Source organism: Paramormyrops kingsleyae, chromosome 14, assembly GCF_048594095.1.
Source record: "Paramormyrops kingsleyae isolate MSU_618 chromosome 14, PKINGS_0.4, whole genome shotgun sequence".
Lineage (NCBI taxonomy): Eukaryota > Metazoa > Chordata > Actinopteri > Osteoglossiformes > Mormyridae > Paramormyrops > Paramormyrops kingsleyae.
In genome coordinates, this window is record NC_132810.1 from 18,693,329 (window position 1) to 18,716,117 (window position 22,789).

The 22,789-nt window shown below is 45.0% G+C and overlaps 3 protein-coding genes across 15 annotated transcripts in view; 2 read left to right on the top strand and 1 right to left on the bottom strand.

Annotated features, from left to right (window-relative positions):
* Window positions 1–2,398, top strand: part of tiam2a (TIAM Rac1 associated GEF 2a) — a 68,205-nt gene extending 65,807 nt beyond the window's left edge. For all 6 annotated transcript variants that reach the window (XM_072698755.1, XM_072698754.1, XM_072698756.1 and 3 more), the window contains one exon: window positions 276–2,398. In XM_072698755.1, the coding sequence (XP_072554856.1) occupies window positions 276–910 (635 nt within the window). In that variant the 3' untranslated portion in view covers window positions 911–2,398. The remainder of the gene's footprint in view (window positions 1–275) is intronic.
* On the bottom strand, window positions 518–22,746 carry tfb1m (transcription factor B1, mitochondrial). 5 transcript variants are annotated; one of them, XM_023808605.2, is made up of 9 exons: window positions 22,664–22,746; window positions 20,686–20,825; window positions 20,002–20,153; window positions 18,794–18,902; window positions 18,470–18,621; window positions 17,756–17,875; window positions 3,916–4,043; window positions 3,331–3,616; window positions 518–629 (listed from the first exon to the last, which is right to left on the bottom strand). In XM_023808605.2, exons 2-8 carry the CDS (start codon window positions 20,816–20,818, stop codon window positions 3,358–3,360), a joined length of 1,053 nt encoding a protein of 350 aa, XP_023664373.2. In that variant the 5' UTR covers window positions 20,819–20,825; window positions 22,664–22,746; the 3' UTR covers window positions 518–629; window positions 3,331–3,357. The 5 variants fall into 5 exon arrangements, with proteins under 5 accessions (XP_023664373.2, XP_023664364.2, XP_023664328.2 ...); XM_023808596.2 differs by lacking the exon at window positions 518–629 and adding an exon at window positions 859–996; XM_023808560.2 differs by lacking the exon at window positions 518–629 and having other exon boundaries at window positions 2,810–3,616.
* On the top strand, window positions 4,474–13,836 carry LOC111842215 (claudin-20). 4 transcript variants are annotated; one of them, XR_002837851.2, is made up of 4 exons: window positions 6,309–9,301; window positions 9,627–9,692; window positions 10,249–11,406; window positions 12,262–13,836. XR_002837851.2 is itself a non-coding variant. In XM_023808631.2 (3 exons), the coding sequence occupies exon 3, from the start codon at window positions 10,383–10,385 to the stop codon at window positions 11,100–11,102; it is 720 nt and encodes a 239-aa protein (XP_023664399.1). In that variant the 5' UTR covers window positions 4,474–4,992; window positions 9,627–9,692; window positions 10,249–10,382; the 3' UTR covers window positions 11,103–13,836. The 4 variants fall into 4 exon arrangements, 3 of the variants coding, with proteins under 3 accessions (XP_023664399.1, XP_072554863.1, XP_023664387.1); XM_023808631.2 differs by lacking the exon at window positions 6,309–9,301 and adding an exon at window positions 4,474–4,992 and having other exon boundaries at window positions 10,249–13,836; XM_072698762.1 differs by lacking the exon at window positions 6,309–9,301 and adding an exon at window positions 4,474–4,984 and having other exon boundaries at window positions 10,249–13,836.
* Window positions 22,747–22,789: the final 43 nt, after the last annotated feature.

Below are 22,789 nucleotides of genomic sequence, written 5' to 3' on the forward strand. Positions count from 1 at the left end.
TCGAATTTATTGCACAAGCTGTAATTACATAAGTAGGGAAACTGGGCCAGAAATGTGTGTGCCAAGATAAAACTGTTGTTAGCTTCGGTGGAAGGTCTAGGCGAGGGTATGTAGCTCCGATACTGACTTCTCTGATTTCAGATAATGGTACCTGAAGCATGTAAAACTACAATCTTTCTTGTTTTAAAGTCATCTTCTATGAAAACCATTTAACCGGAGGTGTGTAGTGAGTCACTGACTGACAGCTGCGTGAGTCACACGGTGTCTTGCTGCAGGTTCATCCAGAGCCTCCTGGCTGTGTAAGCAGCCGAGCCTGGAGGTCCCTGCTCATCTCAGCACGTCAAAAGCAGGGCATCCAGATTCCGACGAGGGCAGCCTGAGCAGCCGGACCCACCTGATTGAAGGCCAGGCGGAGCGCAAAGGTCAGGCCCCTCGGAACCAACGCCGGGGTCCCCAGCAAAGGCCCAGCCCAGATGGCAGCGTCAAAGAATCAGACATCCTGAGCGATGACGAGGACCTTGGAGAGACCACCCGGTCAGTGTCACCCGCAAGTGCCATCGAGGCTCAGTTCCGGCGTCTGAAGATGGTTGAGCAGACAGCATGCGGGGAGCTGGCACCTTATGTACAGCCTGAGGGGGGCGATGTGGACACACCTGAGAAGCAGTCGAGGTTACTGCGTTCCCACCCCTGCATCAAACGGAAAAATAATAGCCTGCGGCGAAACAAGGGGGCGCTGCTGAGCATGAAGCAGCAGAGCCGGTCTCTGGACAGCCAGGAAGAGCCCCCCAGCATGGACCTCAACACCCTACTGGAGCGGGAGTTCAGCGTGCAGAGCCTGACTTCTGTTGTTAACGAGGACTGCTTCTACAACATGGAGAGTACTGACAGTGGGCCTGTACCCACCCTATAGGATAGGGAAGCTCCCCTACAAATCCAACCAGTCCCAGGTCCTCATTCCTCAGAGGGAGTGGCTTGGCTCCCTGGGCTGCTCTGCAACTGGACAGGAAGTTATACAAACCAAAATGGAAGCACACTGTACCAACCAGGACTCTGTACCTACTTTGTTCTGTATTTGTGCACTAAGTACACAATTCGCCTTCATTTTTTTTAACTTGTACATTTTAAGGCATTTTTTAATTTATTGATTGAATGCATCTTGACAGGAGACAAAATAGCTGGAGAAAAATATTGTTGCATTAAGCATTTTTTTTCCTGAAACATTTGAAATGTGGAAATTTTAAACTTGTGTTTACAGTCTGTAGTCTGTGTGCAGACAAGCATTGCCAAGTCAAGCAGCATGATTTAAGAGGCAACTAGCTTTACAATGAAGTAGATTTAAACAGATTGTGACCCAATGCCTGATTTGTTACACGTATATTTTTCCCCAAATGGCTGCACTGTAACAATCTGAATATTTGATACTTATGGAAGCCCGTTTCCGCCACCGGGGAAAAAAATAATATAAAATTTAAGTCAAAATTTCGAGATATCAAAATAATCTCAAAATAACGAGAACTCTTGAAATATCGACTTAGTATCTCGAAATAACGAGAACTCTCGAAATTGAGAGTTCTCGTTATTTCGAGATACTAAATCAAAATTTCGAGTCTTGAAATAATGAGAACTAAGTCGAAATTTCGAGATAGTATCTCGAAATTGAGAGTTCTCGAAATAACGAGAACTAAGTCGAATTTCGAGATCTCAAAATAATGAGAACTAAGTCAATTTCGAGAGTTCTCGTTATTTCGAGATATTAAATCGAAATTGAGTCTTCAAATAATGAGAACTAAGTCGAAATGTCGAGATAGTATCTCGAAATTGAGAGTTCTCGTTATTTCGAGATACTAAGTCGAAATTTTGAGTCTCGAAATAACGAGAACTAAGTCGAATTTCAAGATCTCAAAATGAGAACTAAGTCAATTTCGAGAGTTCTTGTTATTTCGAGATACTAAGTCGAAATTGAGTCTTGAAATAACGAGAACTAAGTCGAATTTCGAGATCTCAAAATAATGAGAACTAAGTCAATTTCGAGAGTTCTCGTTATTTCGAGAGTTCTTGAAATTTCGACTTAGTATGTCGAAATAATGAGGACTAAGTCAATTTTGAGAGTTCTCGTTATTTCGAGATACAAAGTCGAAATTTCGAGAACTCTCAAAATAACGAGGACTCTCGACATTTCGACTTAGTATTTCAAGAGTTCTCGTTATTATCTCGAAATAATGATACTCTCACTAAATTTCGAGGTGTCTCGAAATAACGAGATAACTAAGTCGAAATTTCGACTTAAATTTTATATTATTTTTTCCCCCGGTGGCGGAAACGGGCTTCCATAGATACTTGACAATGTACAGCACAAAAAAAAGCTGTAATTTGCAATAAACTGTCTGTTGTAAATGTTTATTGCGTCTCCCACTAATCTTTGCTACATGAGTTTGGTACACACCTATTGTGAGACTGAGCGGGTTAGGGCGCTGAGCCTACGACTGGAAGGTCACCGGTTCAGACCCTGTGGTCAGCAGAGTGATGTCACCCTTGTGCAAAGCCCTTAAGCCCCAGCTGCTTCAGGGATTGGCTGACCCTGCTTTCTCAAATATACGTTGCTTTGGATGAAAGCTTCTGCTAAATAAATAAATGTAAATTTTGTCCAGCTGGAACACATCCCTCAGCTTTATTCCGGAAGTCCCAGAGAAATTATGTCCAATGAAATGCATGACTTCCTAGAAAGCCTAACCCCACCCCCACAAAGGCACCTTTTTATTACAAGCTCTTAATTAATATAATTGTGTGATTAAATGAGCGCAACCTCTACTTCACCAGGGAAAAAAGGGGGATACTTTTACTTTTAATTGCAAAACAGATTTCAGACACGCCAAAAATGTATGCATCTACTCAGCTTTCCAAATTTCAGATTAAATAGTTTTCACATTAAAGCTTTGAAAAAATCATCATAAGCTTCCCTTTGAGTCGTACAACTGCAGTAAGAGAGAATTAGCCTCCATGCCACCATGTTCTCATGCATGCAGTATTCCACAAGGAATAAAAAATATTTTTGGCCACCAATTCACCACTTAGGACACCAAACAACATTCATTAGCTGAAGTGCTGGGCCATAACCAGATCACAGTCCTTGCACTGTCACAGTTCATTTGACACTTGATTCTGTGAAGTGTGACAGTCTTGTAAAATGTGTGCTGTGATGGGGACAAAGGCCAGTGTCGCCCCTGCACCACCATCTCACATTTATCTTATTTCGTACAGAAATTGTTTCTCAAATTCACACTCTTGTTTGTTGAAATGTCAACACTAGAAGGGGTCTTCACGAGTCTTTACCTTTCATCTCAGTGGACTGGCTCTGTGTCAGTAATGCTCTTCGTCATCTTCCTCGCTGTCAAGTCCTTCAGCAAGCAGACCCTTATCTCTGCCTTTGTTCCTCCGTTCCTCTCTGAAGTCATAGGAGAACAGGCCTGGGTTACGTGCACACAGTTTGCTGTAGGCATCTGCCAGAGCTCCGAACTTGGCAACTGAGAGCTGGGTGGGCCGCAGGGTTGGGTCCACATCCGCCATCTGCAGCATTTGCTCGGCGAGCTCCAGACGCAACATCTCCGGGAACAACATCCTGGGAACAGGATACATGCCGCGCACCAGGGGAAAGAGAGCAGAAAATTTAAAATAAGCAAAATGCACTTCTACCTGCTGTCATTACATAAATTATCCCTCAAACAACACACCAATGAGTCATAACTGCTACGCTCAAGCTCCTCCTCTCTCTTATCAGGGCTCCAAGTCTACCATAACCACAGGGAAAATGATCCATGGTACAGGAAATTACTTTCATTGGTCAGGAGCATCCTCTAGAGGACAGGCAGAACAGTTAGTACAATGATAGGAAAAAAGGCGCCTTTTAGACATTCTTACTCGATCCCTCTGCGGCAGTATTTCCTCCGAAACTGGAAGACGTTCTTGACGACTTTCTCCACCAGCTTGAAGGGCTGCTGGATCTGGGGCTGAGCCAGTGGAGTGAAGTGCACTACGCCCACGTCTACCTAGACAGGCACACAAAAACAGACAGTCGGGCAGCTGGGGGTGGGGGGGTGATGAGGCACCCTTTGGGGGGACACTTAGGAAATCTTGTGTGTAGTGGGTGTGGGGGAGGGAGAGTGACGCAACACGTGATGGGAAGCCAGTTTCCGGTTGCCACAGTAACACCTGTGTGGAGGACTGTAAAAACCATCCTCTTCGTATGTGATTACCAAATCAGCCTCCCTCTCCAGCCACTGCTGCTGCTGCTAGCGCACAGCTTACCGCCAGCAGCCTGAGGAAAAGCGCGGATGTTCCCGAACGCGGTCCTTCCCTTAAGTAAAGCCGGCTGGATGGCGCACGTTTGCCACAGACGCAGGCAGCGTCTGAGCAGAGGGGCCGCATAAAAACAGGGGCAGCTGGACTCCTTGGGTGATTGGGGGGGGGGGGGGGGGCGTGGAGGTTGGCTTTATCTCCTTTTGAGCTGCAGCTTCACCGTCCCCCCCGTCAGTGCTAAGCCGATGTGACAAACTGTTAAGGCAATTGTGCCAAAGCCCCGCTTCCCCCAGACTCCGCCGTGCTCCTGCCTACGGCTTTCTTCTTCTTTTCTGTGGGAAATAAAAGGGATTGCGGACAAAAGCTTCCTGACAAGCAGGGGCAACACAGGCGTGTTCCCGCGCGGCTGCTTTTGTTTTTCCCTTCATCGGATCCATCTTTGCGCGCTCTCAGGGTGGGCGCCCCCATCCTGGATGGAGCTCTCGGGAGCTCGACAGAGTTGCCGCCGGTGCTGGATCCAGACCAGCGGCGCAGCCGGCGGGGAAGAAGCCGGGGGATGGTAACGATCCGTGGGAAATAAAGGAATGCGTTGCGACTGGCTCAGGCTCTCCTGCCGGTGATAGTGCGCTCCGCCGGCATCGGGGCTCGGAACACCGTCCACAAGCAGGCACCTCGGAACACGGGCTGCACGGCAAGCAGGTAATGTGCGTTTCATTGTCCTTTTCAAGATGAGCACCGATTAACACACCAGTAGCCTGCTGTCGCACTTTGGTCCAGTCTGCTGTGTCTATGTATAGGTCTCTAAAATTCCCAACTGTTGCACTCGTACCCGAGTTACTCTGGATTTGTAATGATTATAAAATGTGCACAATCAGGGATAACGACAGGATAGTGGACAGCGTGATTATGTAGCATTACGCTAATAGGTCATCAGTAAAGCTCTCTTATTCTCTTGCCTGGTAACGAACAATGCCCGTGCTCTATTGTGGTCTTTGCCGCCATGGCGTCCACTGTGATCTAACTTCTGCATTCTTGGGGCACTAGGGAACCCATTTGTCTGTACCACAAGCGTCTTAAGGCAGAGAGGCATGCACACTGCAGAGTGAGCTGAGTTAGAGGGAAAGGCAAGAGGGCTTCACATCCCTGTTTGTGCGTCTAAAGCACTGCAACTGCTGCATTACGTGGGAGACTGATGAAGAGGGCAACTACGCCAGTGGCAGTCTTTAAGCATCACCTGTCAGCTTCAAATCACACAGAAACAAGCTCATGGGAACCAAATGAATTCAAGCACCTGTCATACCGCATGTGTGCAGACAACCTCGAATGTCTAGGGCAAAGCATTTAAAAAGGGGCAAATGGGATGTTGCTGCATTCACACGAGTAACAGTGGAGGATTCCTGGGAAGTCCGTCCCTGGGAGTATTCAGGCCATTTATGTTCTGTAGTTCAAGATTTAAGAGAGGAGTGGAAAGAAGTCGATATTCTGACTATAGAGGCTGCGGCATTTCAGCCACAGGGATGTCCGAGTCACTTTACAGTCTGATTTATGAACGTCGCCTATGCCAACATCAGCGGCTCCTCTGCTGTGATATATCCCGAACTGAACATCAATCCTTCTCTAACCATTCATGCTGAAAAATCCTTCTGTCGTAAACTTTAAAAGCCATTTCTCTATATTTTACTATGCCTTGCTTTGTTCAACTTTTCAATGCTACCCAACAGTAACTTCAGACACTGTTATTCTCTTTTTAAGGCTCCAAATATAAAATTTCCCTTAACCTCTCAATTTTATATTTTGTTACCTTGAGAACATTCCTCTCAAGAGGAAAACAGGGCTCATAATGATTTTAAAATCCTATTCTCAAAATTAATTCATTATCAAAGCTCTTTGAAAAATATTAATTGTCCCCATTATTATTATTTGTAAATCTGTAAAGCTGATATTTTCATGAAAGATATGAGATAATAACCTTTAGTCTGCATTTTCTTTTCACATATAGATTGTTACAATAAAAAAATAAAAATGGGATCTGTGTGTGGTTGTTAGTTTAATAGGACCTATGGAAAGTGCATACCAGTTAACAGATAATTTAATATGACACATTAAACGCTGGTACAATCAAAATCCAGCAACTTCATCATATGAATGACTCCATAAATGGTTCCTCCTAAGCTTTTCATCTAAAGACAAGCAGACTCCCAAGCATGCCCCAAGCGGCAATCCGCCGTTTGTCCTTGTGAGCATTACCCAGCCGAGACACCGGCCGTCCTGGGGGTTCCACCAGAGCTGCCATCACATTCGTCTCCCTTGCCCGACTTCAGGCTCCGGCGAGCAAAGCAGAAACAAGAGAACGCATGGCTGCTTAATAGATGCACAGAAAAACAAGACACATTCATGAAAAGTCGAAGTAATGGACAGGGAGGGGGTGGGACAATTCCTTCAGAAGGACAGTTCACAATTACTTGGTCATGGTGCAAAGGTACTCAAGGGCAGCAGGTTACCAGGCTATTATACACAAAAGGCTAAAAGTGCTTCCCATCCAATACTTCCCATAAAGGAAAAAAAAACACACACACACACACATGCCTGAAACCATTCTGCTAAATTGCTAGATGGTATATAAGGCGCACACACATAACAGCACGTGTTCCCAAAGATTTTGGATAATATATCCACAGCAATATTTGTCCTGAGAATACTTTCACATATTTGAAAAAGGACAGAGTAATTCCCAAGATATCGGTCTTGTTTATGATATTTTTATATAAACTGAAATGAGAATTTCACAAGAATTTAACAGCACACAATTATCCCAATCCCACTGTGGGTTTCGGTTACAAGTTGGCATATTTCCCATTTTCATCTGTGCATGGCTTTGCCTAGCATGTACACATCTCAAAATAACCTCTAGAAACAGCTAAACTGGTTGTCTGCATCGACAGAGTAAGCTTCCGTGTCTTTTTCCCCAAAAGGTAAAATAAATACAAAATCGTCAGCGGTTTACAATTATTGCATAACATATGGGAACAACAATTTACCTAATAAAAATCAACTTAATTTGCTATACTCTTACAGTACTCTTATAGACAACTTCAACATAAAGACAGCCCCTTTTACCATGAGTAGAAATGCTTTTGGCAAAATTACAAAACCATGAATGCAACATAATTATTTGAAAGAAAGAAAAAAAACAAAGACACACAATGAAGGGACCAGCCGGGATGATTTTACATTGAATTTGCTCTTCTGGGAATCAGTAGGCTGCAGCTCTAACCATATGGTGACAAGAGACTGTAAAAGAAATGGAATGTGCCTGTAATGGCCCATCGGGCTGCAACACATCACCACACACTGCAGGCTACGTTAACCGCAGCTCCCCCACCCCCTATTCATTTCATATAGCATAAATACTGAGTCAGCACTTACACGAATCTTCATGATGATACAATCTCTCTCTCTCACACACACAGCTTTGTAAATTATATCTTTGTGGGGACTCTCCATTCATTTGTATGGAGAAAACTCCAATCCCAGCCTTAACCATAACCATAAGTAACCAAACAAAATATGAAATTTTTGGGATTTGTAGTTTGTTTTTTTTAATGCATTCACAGATCTTTCCCCACAACATCAAAAAATTGTTTTTTCTTACATTGCAGGAAACATTTGATCTCCACAATATAATATAAACATAATCCACACACACACACACACACACACACAGCCAGGAAAGCCTGAAGGTCAGCATCCACAAAGGTTTTGACTTAGAGCATTTGCAGCCCTCCTAACGACATTGGTATATATGCTTGAAGAAAAGCGGAAGCATACCTTGGGTCAATAGCCTTACTGGAACATACACTGCTTCATGGTGCATACGGTAACACTTACAATGGTCTCAAGGGGGAGCAGGATTTTCTATTATGAATACTATTTGAAATGGGCCGGGAGTACTGGACTCTAGCTGAACCTGGTTCAATAAACTTGTCTATAGCCATCCAACCCCCCAACCTCTTTGCCTTCTACTGTCACTGATGAATCAAAGCCATGTTAGTTTTCCCTTCCCCCATCTGCAGGGGGGACTGGTGCATGGAGAGGGGCAGCAGCCATAAGTTTAAGTCACCGTTGAGAGCTCACTGATGACCCAGTCAGGGAAGGGTCACGTTAGACACGCCTGGCTTTTAGTTTACCGCATCCTTGCTGAGATCACTTTCTCCATCAAGAAGAAAAACAAGGCAATCCACTGCATGTCTACACTCTTCCCATGGGAAATTACAGCGGGAAGATTAAAAAGGAAAGTGGGCATATTTAAACCACCTTGTAACATATATTATTTGTTTATCTCCAATTCTTAATGCAATTCCTACTAAGCTGTTGTAGGTTTACTGCGATATAAATTTTAATAAGAGCTAAAATGGGTCGAACGGATTTGACAAAATTAAAGTTGTATATTTCACAATCCGCGCTTACATAATTCATTATATAAGGCTCTCGATAACTTAAAAATGTGTATATTATTAAGGGACCGCAAAATACACTGGAAAACAATAGGCCACCTTCTACCCGCGGGGGACACGTCTATTCGTCAGAAACCAATATCGGCAAGCATTTTTTTTTTTAATGCATGACACGGCTCGAACACGTTTCAACACGTCTGAAAGCTGCACGTAAAGGCTGTTGGCGCTACTTAAACAGCAGCTAGTTACCGTAAACCTGGGTAAAACGAAACAGCTAACCTTCGACGCGCAGCATCCGAGGACGGAGGGAGGCTCGCGCTCGTGGCGGGAAAAGCCGGCTCGCGGAGGTGAGGATGCGCGGGGCGCGACGGTTAACGAAGGACCTTAATTTAACAGCTATTTTCCTAAACGGACAGTAAAACTAACCCGGTGCTTCGGTCCGACGACGCCTTCTCGAAAGCTCGGAGTCGTCGGGCGGAGGCGAGTTTGCTAGAGGCGAATCGGGAAGGAATAAACTCTATTGAGAGAAGGAAACACACACAGACCAGCTGCGCGTAAGTGGCGTTTTTCCTTCTTATCACGTTTAAGTCAAATAAGCCGCAATTGTTATACATAATGTGAATTTTCCCCGTTTATGAATGACTATTGTATGGACAGAGCCACACCAGAACGATGACCTTTTAAATTAAGCCTGTCAGCTCACAGACTAATGACGTGGGAGCGCTTTTCTGTTTCAATGGACGGAAAATAACGCGTTTTCACACACCGGGTGAGCATGTCGTGGATCGGGACACAGACCTCCCTTAACAGCCAAAGAAAGTGATGACACGTCTGGATTTGTGCAGTTAAGCCCTCACCCCCACCTTTCCCCCCCTCCAGCACGCGCTCAGAAATCGCTGCAAACAAACTGGCTCGTCATAGCACTGGGTCTGCACCAGCGGAGAGGTAAGCATTTTCAACATTTAAGTAAACACATTATACATTCACTTTAACTCTGCCCTAGATTCCTGTCTATGATGACAATTATTTCAACACAATGCGAGGAAAGCCTGATTTCCTTCACACTCCCATGATAAGGAAAAGCATTAAAATGTTTGACATGTTGCCTTTTTAACTTTTGAAGCATGCTGAATATAAAATCGGATGTGATTAAACGATGATTTATATGTAATGTTCTGCCACGCATTACTGGTGAGGAAGGTCACTGAAGCAGACTAACAGTAACACTCTCCTTCCCAGAGAGGACACTGCAGCTTTAAGTACATTTATTGAGGCTTGCAAATATCAGAAACTCCTTCCTCCTCTCCAGCAGCACTTTCGAGCTGCTCCCACTCAGTTCGCCTGCATCTCCCCTGAACAGGCACATACGCACAGATTCTGTCTCGCTCTCCAGTCTGCTCTTGTCTGGCCTCACGCTTTCCTTTGTTCCCCAGAAAAGCAGGGGGGGGGGGGGGGGGGTTGCATCCTTCTAAATTGAATTCTTGTTTTGCTTTTTCCACAGTCCACAGGAGCTGGTGCTGAAGACTGATCTGTTCCTGGGATCTGCAGAGGGGGGATACAAAGGGGAGGCAAGAGGACGCAGGGCAAGGGTGCCTTTGACGGTGGGGGGAGGACAGGGGTGGGCAAGGTGCAGGGATGGCTTCCGCTGGCATGCAGATCTTCGGCTTCATCCTAGCACTACTGGGCATCTTCGGGGCTACAGTGTCCACACTGTTGCCCAACTGGAAGGTGAGCGCTGACGTGGGCTCCAATATCATAACGGCCATCTCCCAGATGCAGGGGCTATGGATGGACTGCACCTGGTACAGCACGGGTATGTTCAGCTGCACTCTGAAATATTCCGTGTTGGCACTGCCTGCCTACCTGCAGACGGCACGCACCTCCATGGTGCTTTCCTGTGTGCTTGCCAGCCTGGGCTTGTGCCTTGCTTCCCTGGGCCTCAAGTGCACCCGCTGGGGAGGTGGCCGGCAGTCCAAGAGGCACACAGCCATTGCGAGCGGGGGATGCTTCATTGTGGCTGGCCTTCTTTGCCTGGTTCCTGCATCCTGGTTCACCAATGAGGTCATCACCAGCTTCCTGGACTCCAGTGTGCCGGAGAGCAATAAATTTGAACCAGGAGGGGCCGTGTACGTGGCCTTCGTATCTTCGGGATTCCTCTTTGTTGGGGGATCAATTTTCTGCATGTCCTGCCCAGGGAAGCGACGGGGCCACCAGGATCTGATCCTCACTCCTCCTGATAAGCTACTGCAGCATCAACAGCAGCAGCATCTCATCCAGCAGCAGTTACAGCATCCGTATTGCTCCCTCTCGCCCCTGGACAGCAAGGCTGGCTATAGCCTGCAGGACTATGTGTAGCCTGCGACCGTTACGGGAGGAACACCGCACCACTCCGCAGCTCTGAAACTGCGAGATGGAGGAGGAGAGATGTGGGGAAGAGGGGGTGGTGATGACTGACACCCCCCCCCCACACACACATACTTTCCTGTACTGCAAGCACAAGCGATGTGGAGAGATTCCCCCAGCAATGTTTCAAATACTGAATATACCCTGTAAACCGCGCCGTGGCATTGCTGGCTTGAGACAGGAGAGAGAGCCATCGACTAAATGCAGATGTCCAGCACCAGGAAATATTAACAGTTCCATGGGGAATGGATTAACTGTAAGAAGCATTTCCGCCCCCCCCCCCCACTCGCCAAAGGTTTGAATCGAAAAAGCAATTATTTAGCTACTAACAATCATTTAATTTTAATAAACTGGCAATACATCCTAAAGAGGCAATATGTGAATGTTATCCTTAGCTTTTTTGTAGTTAGCCATTTGCTAGAAACAGAGTGCTGATTTTGATCATTTTGTGTCTTATTTTGATAAGCTAATGGAATGGTGATTATTCTACCACAGCATGCTGTCTGAAGTTAGTGAATTATGCAGCGGAATGCCTAGTAGAATCTGAAAAGCAGACACTATATATCGAACTTAACCTATAGTAAACATACACCAGTAAAATTGTTCAAAACAACAACATAAATAAGGACACCAAGTTGCAGATTAAACCAAAACACAAACATGAGCCACAGTCTTGCTCCGGTTTCTCAAAAAAAAGGGAGCAACACCCTCCACGGGTTCAGCAGACAGCTGATATAATGCCGCTGTTTCGGTTCCCATTCACTCCCAACAAAAACAAGCCGTGTCTAGCCGGCTGCACACTGCTAATTTATTCTGTATACACACACACACACACACACGCCACTCTCGCACACTGTGCAGCATGTGCTTTTTCACTTGCGTTGTCCTCACTGCCATGGTAACAGAGCCTCTCGCCCAAATATCTTTATTGTGTGCGTGTCTGTGTGTTGGGGTTGCTGGGGAAGTGGGGTGGGTCAGAGATTATAGCCGGAATGGCTGTGGCACCACCTCGAGCCCCCTATTGTGAGATAACATCTGCCATCATCAACCCCACTGTTGGGGTGGCTCAGTGCCTGGGGACTAAGCTCCTTCAGCTACACTACTCTTGCAGGTCTGGTCCCCTCCCCTCCCCCACCATTCCATCTGATCAGGAAACGCTCCATGGAGGATACAGTCTACAAACAGTCCATCGCTAAACAGAGGGATTCCCTCATCGACCTCATATTCCAGAGCTGCAATGTGGTAAAGGACTATGTTTATAAAAGTGAATGCAATATTATAAAATGCAGGGAGAAGCAGTTTGAGCATGATTTAGACTAAAATGAATGCACTGTGCTGATATTCAAATGGTGCATGCTTTATAATCTCATGAACATTTGAGTGTGTGCTTTTTTTAAATCTCATTGTCCATCTGCGGCTTCCTCACGTCACTAGAACATATGTTGCAGTTTCTCACTCACGGGAGACTATGCACCTGGAGTTCCAATAGCCCAAACCCTGCCGATGAGCAGACTGGGCCTCGTTTTCTCACGCTGTTTGTATGGTCCTCTCTCTCTCTCGCTCTGTGTGTGTGTGTGGCCACGGCACCCATTGCCAGCTGCCACATCTCCAGTCCAATACAGGCAGCACCACTGACGGCCCTGGGCCGAGATTCGTACGGTGCTACGTTCTTTCCGTCAGGCAGAGCCCCATGAGTGGGTGAGCAGATGGCAGAGCCCAGATCGCTGCTCACAGGCTACCACACTGCTCACTGCAGGCACCTCCGGCAAGTTGGCTGCCCTTATGGGCAGATTATATGCTTCATTGTCAACAGTGTGACAATCTGTCATAAACTCTTGCCTGTATTAACTGAAAACACAAAATAGTATCCTTAAAATAAATAGAAAATTGAAAGCCTTGGTTCAAAATCTGCACCAAAAAAGAAAAAAAAACAGTACCAATAATTTTCTAAGGTCTTTTTCCTCAAACAAATTGGTCATACCGTTTCCTTGATATGGGCTTATTCGTCAAGCCTGAAGACTCTAGGCACCTGTGAACAATGAAGTGAAATTTGAATTCTCATTTTTGTATGTTATAAGCACCTCCATATTTACCTAAGAGAGCACAGCAGTCATCACCAGCTGGTGAAAGTGCCCAGACTTAGGGCAGTTCATATCTTTTTTCCAGGTTATAGCCATGACTATATGCCTCATTGAAATACCAGAGCATGCTAATATCTTCTTTATAAGAAGACTACTTGACACTTGGAGTGCAAGATGGCGAATGTCAGTTTGTTGCCAAGGGTAAGGGCAAAACGAGCCCTGACCTGCTTGCTGCCATTCCGTTAGCTGTACATATCAGTTCCACGGACGTCCTCCCAGACTGGTTTCGGTGGATAAACCAGCTGAGAGGGAGGAACCCCTAACTGACGTGCTTCGTCATTGTGCAGCTTCCCCATCTGCACATTGCTTCATTACTAGTGCCAAACGCTCCAAGCACAAAACAGTGGGCTTGTGTGTCAAAATTCAGCTATTGTACAGTGCAAATACAGATTGGGTTATTTTGATAATGGCAGTTTATTTTTGTCGATGTCAAAGCTTTTCGTAGTTTGCTAACAAATCAGAGCGGCTCAGGATGTTTCGTCGTCTCGGTGTGCTTGTGCAAGTAGTTATATTTTTATTAATAAAATTATTTTGTGGAAGCTAAATTGTGGCTGTGAAATCATTTTAATGTCTTTCTTGGTTCTCGTCTGGAGATAGCATAAATGTGCCTGCCAGAATGTTTTGGATGGAACAAGATGTGCAGAGCGTGGGATTGTTGGCAGCTTGCAGTCCTCACATTGGCTATGCAACATACCCTAAAGAGCAGCTCAGTGGGAGAGGACTCAGTCTTGTAATAGGCCTTCATAACACATCATAAAAACGTTCAGAAAATGAATACGAGCAACGAGATGCCAGCAGAGCTCTTTTCAAAAACATTATAAACCTGATCAGTACTGCATCAGACACACGTCAGCCTGTTTTGCTCCCCTAAACCATACACGACTGGCATCTCTGGGTACCCCTCAAAATGTCAACGCGTCCTTTGCTTTTCCTGCTAAATATGGTGTGTGTGTAATTTTAGTCTGAACTGAAAACAGCTGGGTAGGCAGGCAGAACTGCGAGAGGATCTGCATTGTTTCTACCCGGTTTGCTAAGTGTTATGTCAGCTTAATTTGTCCGGCAAAGAAATCCATCATGGCAGTAACACACATAACCCACAGCGGCCAAACACTCAAAGCTGTTCCACTCTCAGCAATTATTTTCAGCATTTTCCCTTCAGGTCTCTTTTATATCTTAGCCAAATTTATCATTGCAGCACTGAATGTTATATATTGAATGACGACTGCAAAAATTAATTTGTTTTTTTTAAAGCATATTTTTCATGGCCCCCGTTGCAGCCACTGTTCTGATGTGTGGAAATATTTTTCCTTAAACATCGACCCGACAGGATTATTCAAGAATTGTAGGAGTTGTGCAATTCACTGATGATCAAAAAAAAAAAAAAAAAAAAAGGCCCTTATAGGCAAACACTAATAAGATCTGTTCCTCTGTGTATTTAACCTACATTCTGGTTAAAAAATTCTACCCACCAGAGCAGTCAGGATAGATTATGGACACTAGCTGCAGCACGATGAAAGCCTTGAACGGTGAGCTCAAGGCAGAGGGGTTCCTATCGTACCCCAAACATCTTTACTCCTTACAGAGCAAAGTTCATTACAACAAAATTCAAAGTGCACCGCAGGCAGCATTGGAGGAAACAACACGAGCGTTAAGCCAGTGATAGATCTCTTAACATGCTACCAGGCAGAGGCATTGAGAGAGAGGTTTCAATTACTGACACAATAGGCAGAAATAAAGCAGTCCATCACTGCACCATCAATCACCAAGCCTATCACCGCTAAAAACGTCCCACCTATCTCTGTGCGATCACTCAATATTTTTCATCTCCAGGCACATTTTTATGGAAAACAATCGTAATAAAGACTGCAGGCAGAATACGGTCATCACCCTCAGGCTGCGATCAACCAAGGCAGGTTAGGAGATCCCCTCTAAGACCAACACATGAAAGGGAGCTCTTAATTACAGAAACGCTGCTTACAAAACCAAAATAGAGTAGGACAAAACGGAGAATGCGTAAGGCGATGCATCATTTAAATAACATTGTGAAATCAGGAGCCTTCACGACAGGCTGTTTTGGCTGTCTGCATATCAAAAACTGCAGAACAGATTAATTCTCACCATGATTTTCAGTAATGCAGAAATATGAACCTTCAGTAAGCAGTACCAGAAGTATCACATTACCATATACAGTGATTTTTGTATTGGTACAAAAGATTATTTCTATACAAAACCTCGCTCAAGTGAATGGTATTTAGATTGACGTGTTTTTGTGTTCACTGCAAAAACAAATACAAAGAAGCTGATTAAAGATGCATTGTTGACCTCAAGCAATGTTGCCATTGCACCTGTAATGTGATTTTTGTTATTTCGTTAATTTAAACGTTAAAGAAGCAGTCACTGCCTTGGTAGAATGCTCTACAGTAGGGTATTTTTAGCTTTTAACTTGGGACATTGATACATGAGGCAGTGTGCCTTCAGGCATTTACCGGCTCACGAAACGTCATTGAAATCTCTTTCCTTTGCTCCTGATGCATTAATTGACCCCGTTTATTTGCAGCGAATCGAGAGCAAGGAGGAAAACACAATTTTTCCAGCAGCTTGGCTCTGAACTAGAAACATCCATTTAAGTCAGCAGATTTTAAAATGAGCAAGAATGTATTTTTATATGGCTGTAATCTGGCAATAAAGCCTTATTCATGGTAGAGTGAGAGGAACATAACAGGGACATACGGCAGCACAAAGGAAGGTGATTTGGCTGGCTAAACACAAATCCTCAATAGGAATCCAATCAGCATTCAATCTGATTCCACACCCTACACACCAGCCAGTCACCAGTGTGGCTGCAGCCACAGTCAATCACTGGCACGCCATCATAAATACATCTTGGCCAACCATCCAACAACGTCAGACCTTATCAGCAGCTTCCCCCTGCTTACGTGTACTCCACCTGCTTTTCAACATTTACTTGCCTGTTTACAACAGTAGGCAAGTTTAGAAAGCGCAACACCCGCCCATTGCTCCTGAGAAGACCAAATACCAGGAAGACATCAGTCCTCCATCTCGTCGCCTTTGGAGATGGTGGAATGAAGCAGCCATTATTCAGGCTGCCGATGACATCGGCACAGACATCCATCTGCCCGAGGACACACCGCTCTGCATTATATCGATCTCCGTCATGGTTCCCGTCCCTTGGAGTGCCGCTCATTCTGTCCACAGCTAGGGGGTCCCTCCCTGTCACAAATCTCTGCATGGCTGTTCCGTCTCTATGGAGGGGGGGGGATTCTTTATTCTTTTTTTTTTTCAGCCACTGAGCATGTAAGCATGAGAGAGGTAGGCGGGGTGCAATTAACACCTGAGAGTCTCGCACTCTCCATGCTGTTCTTGTAATCGAGGTTAAATGGTTACTTGTGTAAAGCGACACAACACGTCTTTCTACAGATGGTACAGTGAGGTACAGACAAGTAGTATTAGATATCTTAATCTTACTGATTAATTAAGCCACAAAATGAATATAAATAAATCCATTTTTAAATATAGCAAACACAGCACAACACAGATTTAATGAACAAAAAGGATTTCAGAAAAGAAAGTGATAATTAATCGTATAATGTATGAAAAGAGACTGGAGCTGCTGTTCAGAAGGGAAAACATTTACACATATTTGTTGCTATGGGACACCATACTACACGTGTACAATTACCCAACGTAACCCTCATATTTCAGAAACGATGAAAGAATCCTTGAGCTGAAACCCCATTTTAAAGTTTGTCTAAATTGTGGTTTCATCCCAGTGCCTGATTGCACATCTGCCTAAACACGTTCACAGTACACACATGCTTAGCTGGGACTGTCAGTAAGGTGCCTCTGTCTGATGAAAGAGTCATTGCAGTCATTTATTCTGACAGCATGAATTATAAGCCATATTTTCATTCACTTAACTCATTCTCACACCCCCCCCCCCCCCCCCACCACACACACAGTCGGGATGAAATATTTACTTGCCTGTTCATATCACCCACCCAGCAAGAAATTCAGTGTTTGAAGTTCTCAAACGGTTTGACTTCTGTGCCAGATAAGCAGAATTTTCCCCTCCACACGTCACTCCGCTAGATGTCAGAAACCTTCACAGCATTCCTGCACATCTCCAAAAACACCTCTAGTAGGCAGCGACTTCTGAAGGCCCGACTGCAGCTTCCTGGATGCAGCGGACTATCCGCATACCGCGCAAGTTAGACGCTCATGAATGCAGCGCACGCTGCTGCATCAAACCCGCCTCCAACATTATCAAACCTACGGGGAGCGGGGCTGATGCAAAGAAAAATAAAAAAATTAAAAACTGTCCTACGTTGCAGCCGATCCGGATGGGAGATTTCCCCATTTCACAAGGCACACTCCCCCTCAGGCGGACTGTGGTGACGTTCGATAAAAACACGCCAACATGGTGGGAAGGGAGTAGGATCCTACCTTGGGTTTTGGTACGAAGGCTCGTCCTGGGATGGTGAAACAGTCGCGTACTTTGCAGAGGCACTGGGTCATGACAGACAGGCGGCTTCTCTGTCTGCTCCCGGGGCCGGCAGTCAGCCTCTGGATGGGTAAAACCTCTGCGTGACCTCGTATGTTGGCAGGATTGGCTAACAGGTTCACACATTCCTGGGGACAGCAGCTGCTGTGTCAATTCACACCACGCTCTGGGATGCTAGAATTCCCAGGCATTTGGACCTCCAGCGTCGCTTGCCTAAGTGCAAACTCCTTGACTGCTATAATGCGTGATGCCCCAGAGAGATGGCGGGGAAGTGGGGCATCGCACACCACACACGCTCCTGAGCAAGTTGCATTATGGGAATTTAAACAAAAACCCAGGTTTACAATTGCTATACGACATTATTTGTTCATCCAGAGATAATATTCATGACTAGCATCTTTCAGATCTGCGCAGAAAATACTCTGAATCATTCAAGTAGGACAACGACACTTCAAGTACAGAGGAGATGGACTCGGGGGAGAAAAACAGAGATGATAATACAGGCATATTACAGAAATAGTACAAAGCTCCATAAGATGAAGGCTGACGACACCTCGTCCCTCGTGAGACAGTGCCAGCTTTTCATAATGTCGCACCTTTTCACCGAGACGCCACCAAATGCAAACGAAGGCAAAAAAAAAAACAACTGCACGCACCTCCGCGACCTCCTTCTGGAAGGTGAGCGTCAGCCGAGTGCGTCCGAATGCAAAGGGACCGGTCCGGTCCGACATGGCCTCCAGCCACTTGATGATGAGGGGGGTGGAGACGCTGAAGGGGAGGTTCCCAATGATGTGCAGCTCTGGAGGTTCTGTTGAAGGTGGGGGGGGGGGGCACCACATGTATCATTTCTAATGACACACTGTCATGTTACTGCAGCAGGAGGGTTGCATAATTCAGCATAGTACAGCGCTGTATATAGTACAGCGCTGATGCAAACTGGATGACAGCCCAAACTGGGCCCTAGATGCTGGGACACTCACCCTCCTCCCATTTCCTGGCTATTTTTTTCGGAAAACCTCTGTCCATTCTGTAGGTCAGTATGTCACCTTGCACCATCCTCAGTCTCCCTGGGGCCGCCTCCGACAGGAGCTGCAACAACAGCCGGCTAATTATGGCCCTGGTGCCCGACGGCCCGGCAGAATCAGACAGATAATGAAAGGAAACAGGGGAAATGAACACACTGTCACCTGACATGGCTAGGGCAAGCCACAGCACTGCTTTTAAGCCATAAAATATATATGTTGCTCTAGAGAAGTGGGAAAAAACTGTCAAAACTAGGCATGAATGGGAAATCGCAGTGACTGCAAACATCACTGATTAAACCATACATTAAGCATTCACTTGCACTCCTGCTTTTGCCATTTTTGTTGTTAACATTCTTTTTAAAAGAAACTCGCTGCATGGAATATTAATTTGCTGGATCTAAAATAGGATACTTCACTTAACGTTTTAAGGGAGCACAGCTCTCACTTACGTTGCCTCCCCCGTGGTTGAGAGAGAAGTCTCTTAGTCTATCCAAGCATGTTAAGCGAACATAAGACCTGACTCCGGAAATTAGCTGGAAATTGTTTCCACTTTGAAAGATGCATCAGCTGTCTTCCATTTGGGGTCCATTAGACAAAATGAAAAAGTGAATCTCGAATGTTCAGATAAAGCACACGCAACATCACTTCTCATTTTAACTGCAGATTTAAATTAATTTTATAGAATACGTATCTGTATGTTGCATTAGGATTATACTATTGCTGTACATTTTGTCATATTACCCCATAAGTCCATAATACAGAAATCTGTGATATTTTGAATGAGCCTGATCGTTACAGACCTCAGTATAATAATCAGAAACAGATGTAAAAGGAGGACTTTTCAACCAGATTAGTTAGTCCAGTCATCCGACAAGCAAGTGATCCTTAGTTACCTGCAACACATCTTACCTGTGAATAATGGTAACTACACAGCTCTGAATAAAAACGGCTGTATGGAATGAAGGGCAGCATTAGCGGCTTAACACAAGGCCCATTCAACAGCAACTTGCATGTAAAAATATGCTAATATCTGCCCAAGAGTATACTGTGCAAAATGGCGATTTAGCGGCATTAGGCTAAAGCGTGAAAGCAAACACCTGGGGAGCAGCGCACAGGATGGCCTGCTCTACCACAAGCGGCCTGTTCTACCACAGGCGGCCTACCTGCAGGCCCGGGACGAACCGCGCGTCCTTCTCCACCACCAGCAGGTCGGCGGCGCCGGCGTTCAGGATCGAGCGGGTCAGGCCCCCCGGCCCAGGGCCCACCTCACACACGTGGGCGCCCTTAAGGCTCCCCGCCTGCCGCACGATTTTGTCTGCATGGAGACACAAAGGATCAAGGGAGTTCTGCAAAACAGCTCATATGCTCACCCACCGCGATTAACGTTGGGGGAACAAAAAGCTGCAAAACACACAGTAAAAATGCAGAAATGGAACAAAACATCCCAATACAGGCAGGGAGCCTGGTATGCCATATGGCCACTATGTGTTCTTTTAAGCCAACAGTCTTATATAAAACTCGACAAATGCTTTTCCATTTCAACATTGGTTCTAAACACACCTACACACATTTCTCTGACACACATAATAGCCAGATACAGCAGGGGGTCTAATATCCCTACCCAGTGCCATAACCACTGCTCTTTCCTCCATTTCCTCTTTGTGGCCCTCTGACTCATCCACACCCTACCTAATTGCTGTAAAGCACTGACTGCTGTGTCAAGCTACACTGCTGATCCTGATGGCTCTGTCAAGCACCTCAAGGCAACTGTACTGGTGGCTGAACACCCAGATTTAACTGAATTCCCTCATCTGAGTCATTGTAGGTGAAACTCAAGAACAGCTCACCTGTGAGTTTCATGTCCAGGAGAAAATTCTGGGAAAGTTGCCTCTCTGCCCGTAGGTTGTACAGCCGTATGATCTCTCCGATGGTCGGAAGAGGGGGCAGCCGGAAGGACGCCATTTTGCCAGACGCTGCCATTTCTCAGCTGTTAATAAGCACAATAGTTTTACTGTAACTAACATCGTTGAAGTGCAAACTGGAATATCACAAAAATCACTAACTTGCAAACTTACAGTTGCAGTCAGAGCTCACCAATGGATTACAGAGTTTAATGACGTTCATCTACTTGTATTCACAGGGCTAACAGTACTGATTTCAGAAGCTGCAGCAACAGCCTCAGATTTATACATTACAGTCACAGGTCTAAATTGCCATCCATCCATTTCCTGCACCCACATTTCTCTATTCAGGGTCACGAGGGGTTCAGAGGTCATCCAAGAAGCCACAGGCGCAAAGCAGGGAACAAGCCAGGAGGGGACACCAACCCATCGCAGGGCACACTCACACACACAGAGCACAGAATGTTTTTGGACTGCGGGGGTAAACCAGAGTACCCAGAGGAAACCCGAACGGGGAGAACATGCAGACTCCACACACATGTGACCCAGGCGGAGACTCGAACCCAGATCCCAGAGGTGTGAGGTGACAGCACTGACCACTACATCAACATGCCACCCTATAATATAGTCATTCTTCAAAATAATAGACATATATACACAATATAATTGTGGTGATGTTTCATTATTTGACTACACAAAGATTGGAATCCAATAATGTTTATGGGTTGTTGTGTAAAAAAAAAAATCTATAAAGTACGGAAAATCTATGCTTAGTTGCAATGGATTGGAAAAAGGACTGTTTCTGATTTAAACTGTTTCTATTCAGTTTAATCAGACCGTTTTAAACGGGGGCTGCATATAGCACAAATCTCTAACCATAAAATCCACAACATTTAAATATGGACATAACTTGTGAAATCTTGAATAAGATGTTCCGTTATAGGAAAAAAAAATCTTATGCTTGAAGACCCAGGAAACGTGGTTAAGTAAGATTCATATTATGTTAAAAGATACATGTAACAGTACTATGAACCATCGCCCCCACGTGGTCAAGTCAAGTACATCTTTCAACCAAATAGAAATAAAATAAGTTCAAGTTTAGTGGTCATTGTCAATGCACCACAGCACACAGTGCGCAACAACGAAATGTGTCCTCTGCATTTAACCCATATGTGACTTTCGTGACATAGCAGGGGGGCAGCTAATTCAGCGCCCGGGGAGCAGTGCTGGGGCGGTACCAGGGTATCTCAGTGGTACCTTGCTGGTCGGGGATTCGAACCTGCAATGTTTCAATTACAAGTGCGCTTCCTTAACCGTCAAGCCACAAATACCTTCATACGCAACGATCCTACACAACATACATGTTACTCACTGAATTTAAAAATAAATTTTAAAAAATGGCCATTTTGTGATAACCAATTTACTGATACACTGACTAATTAAAAATGAACTGATGATTACACAGACATTCTGAGAGATCGGAGCAACACTTGATGAACTGAAACAGTACATATTATTATTGCTAATAAAAGAATAACAACAACAATAATAATACTTTACAACATAAAAATGCCAATGTGGCTGGACAGTTCAAACGAGAGACAGTTCGGCCATGCATAAATTAACAGAAGCGCTGTCATACAAATTGCGGCAATAAAACACCACAGGTAAAGCAGTCTGTACTGCAAATTTATGGGGAGTTCTAACCATTCTTTTACTTTGTTCGAGGTAGACAACTGAACTCTAAACTGCTTAACGGTAACTAAACTAACGACATGCAGGCTGCCGAAGCCCCGATAATTACTTCGCCTTTATACTAAATATATATTACTCCAGCAAGAATTTTATTTTCTGTAACAATCTTGGAACAACATGTACCCAAAACGCCGTTAAATCAAAGAAAATATAATAACGTGTTTCTCACCAGAAGGATGATGTTCCGGTTGTAAGGGGCAACGCCACTAAATCGACAAGGATTTATCCAATAGCGTTTAAGACAGAGTAAACCACTTCCAATCGGTTAAGGAAGGGCGGGACTTCCGTTTGCCCT

What these genes read in the sequence shown, in the direction of transcription:
- LOC111842215 (XM_023808631.2), top strand. Translation starts at nt 10,383, where the DNA reads ATGGCTTCCGCTGGCATGCAGATCTTCGGCTTCATCCTAGCACTACTG.
- tfb1m (XM_023808605.2), bottom strand. Translation starts at nt 20,818, where the DNA reads ATGGCAGCGTCTGGCAAAATGGCGTCCTTCCGGCTGCCCCCTCTTCCG. An exon ending in CCTTCGTACCAAAACCCAAG is followed by an intron (nt 4,044 to 17,755) that starts GTAGGATCCTAC and finishes GTGCCTGTCTAG; the next exon opens with GTAGACGTGGGCGTAGTGCA. An exon ending in TACTGCCGCAGAGGGATCGA is followed by an intron (nt 3,617 to 3,915) that starts GTAAGAATGTCT and finishes TCCTGTTCCCAG; the next exon opens with GATGTTGTTCCCGGAGATGT.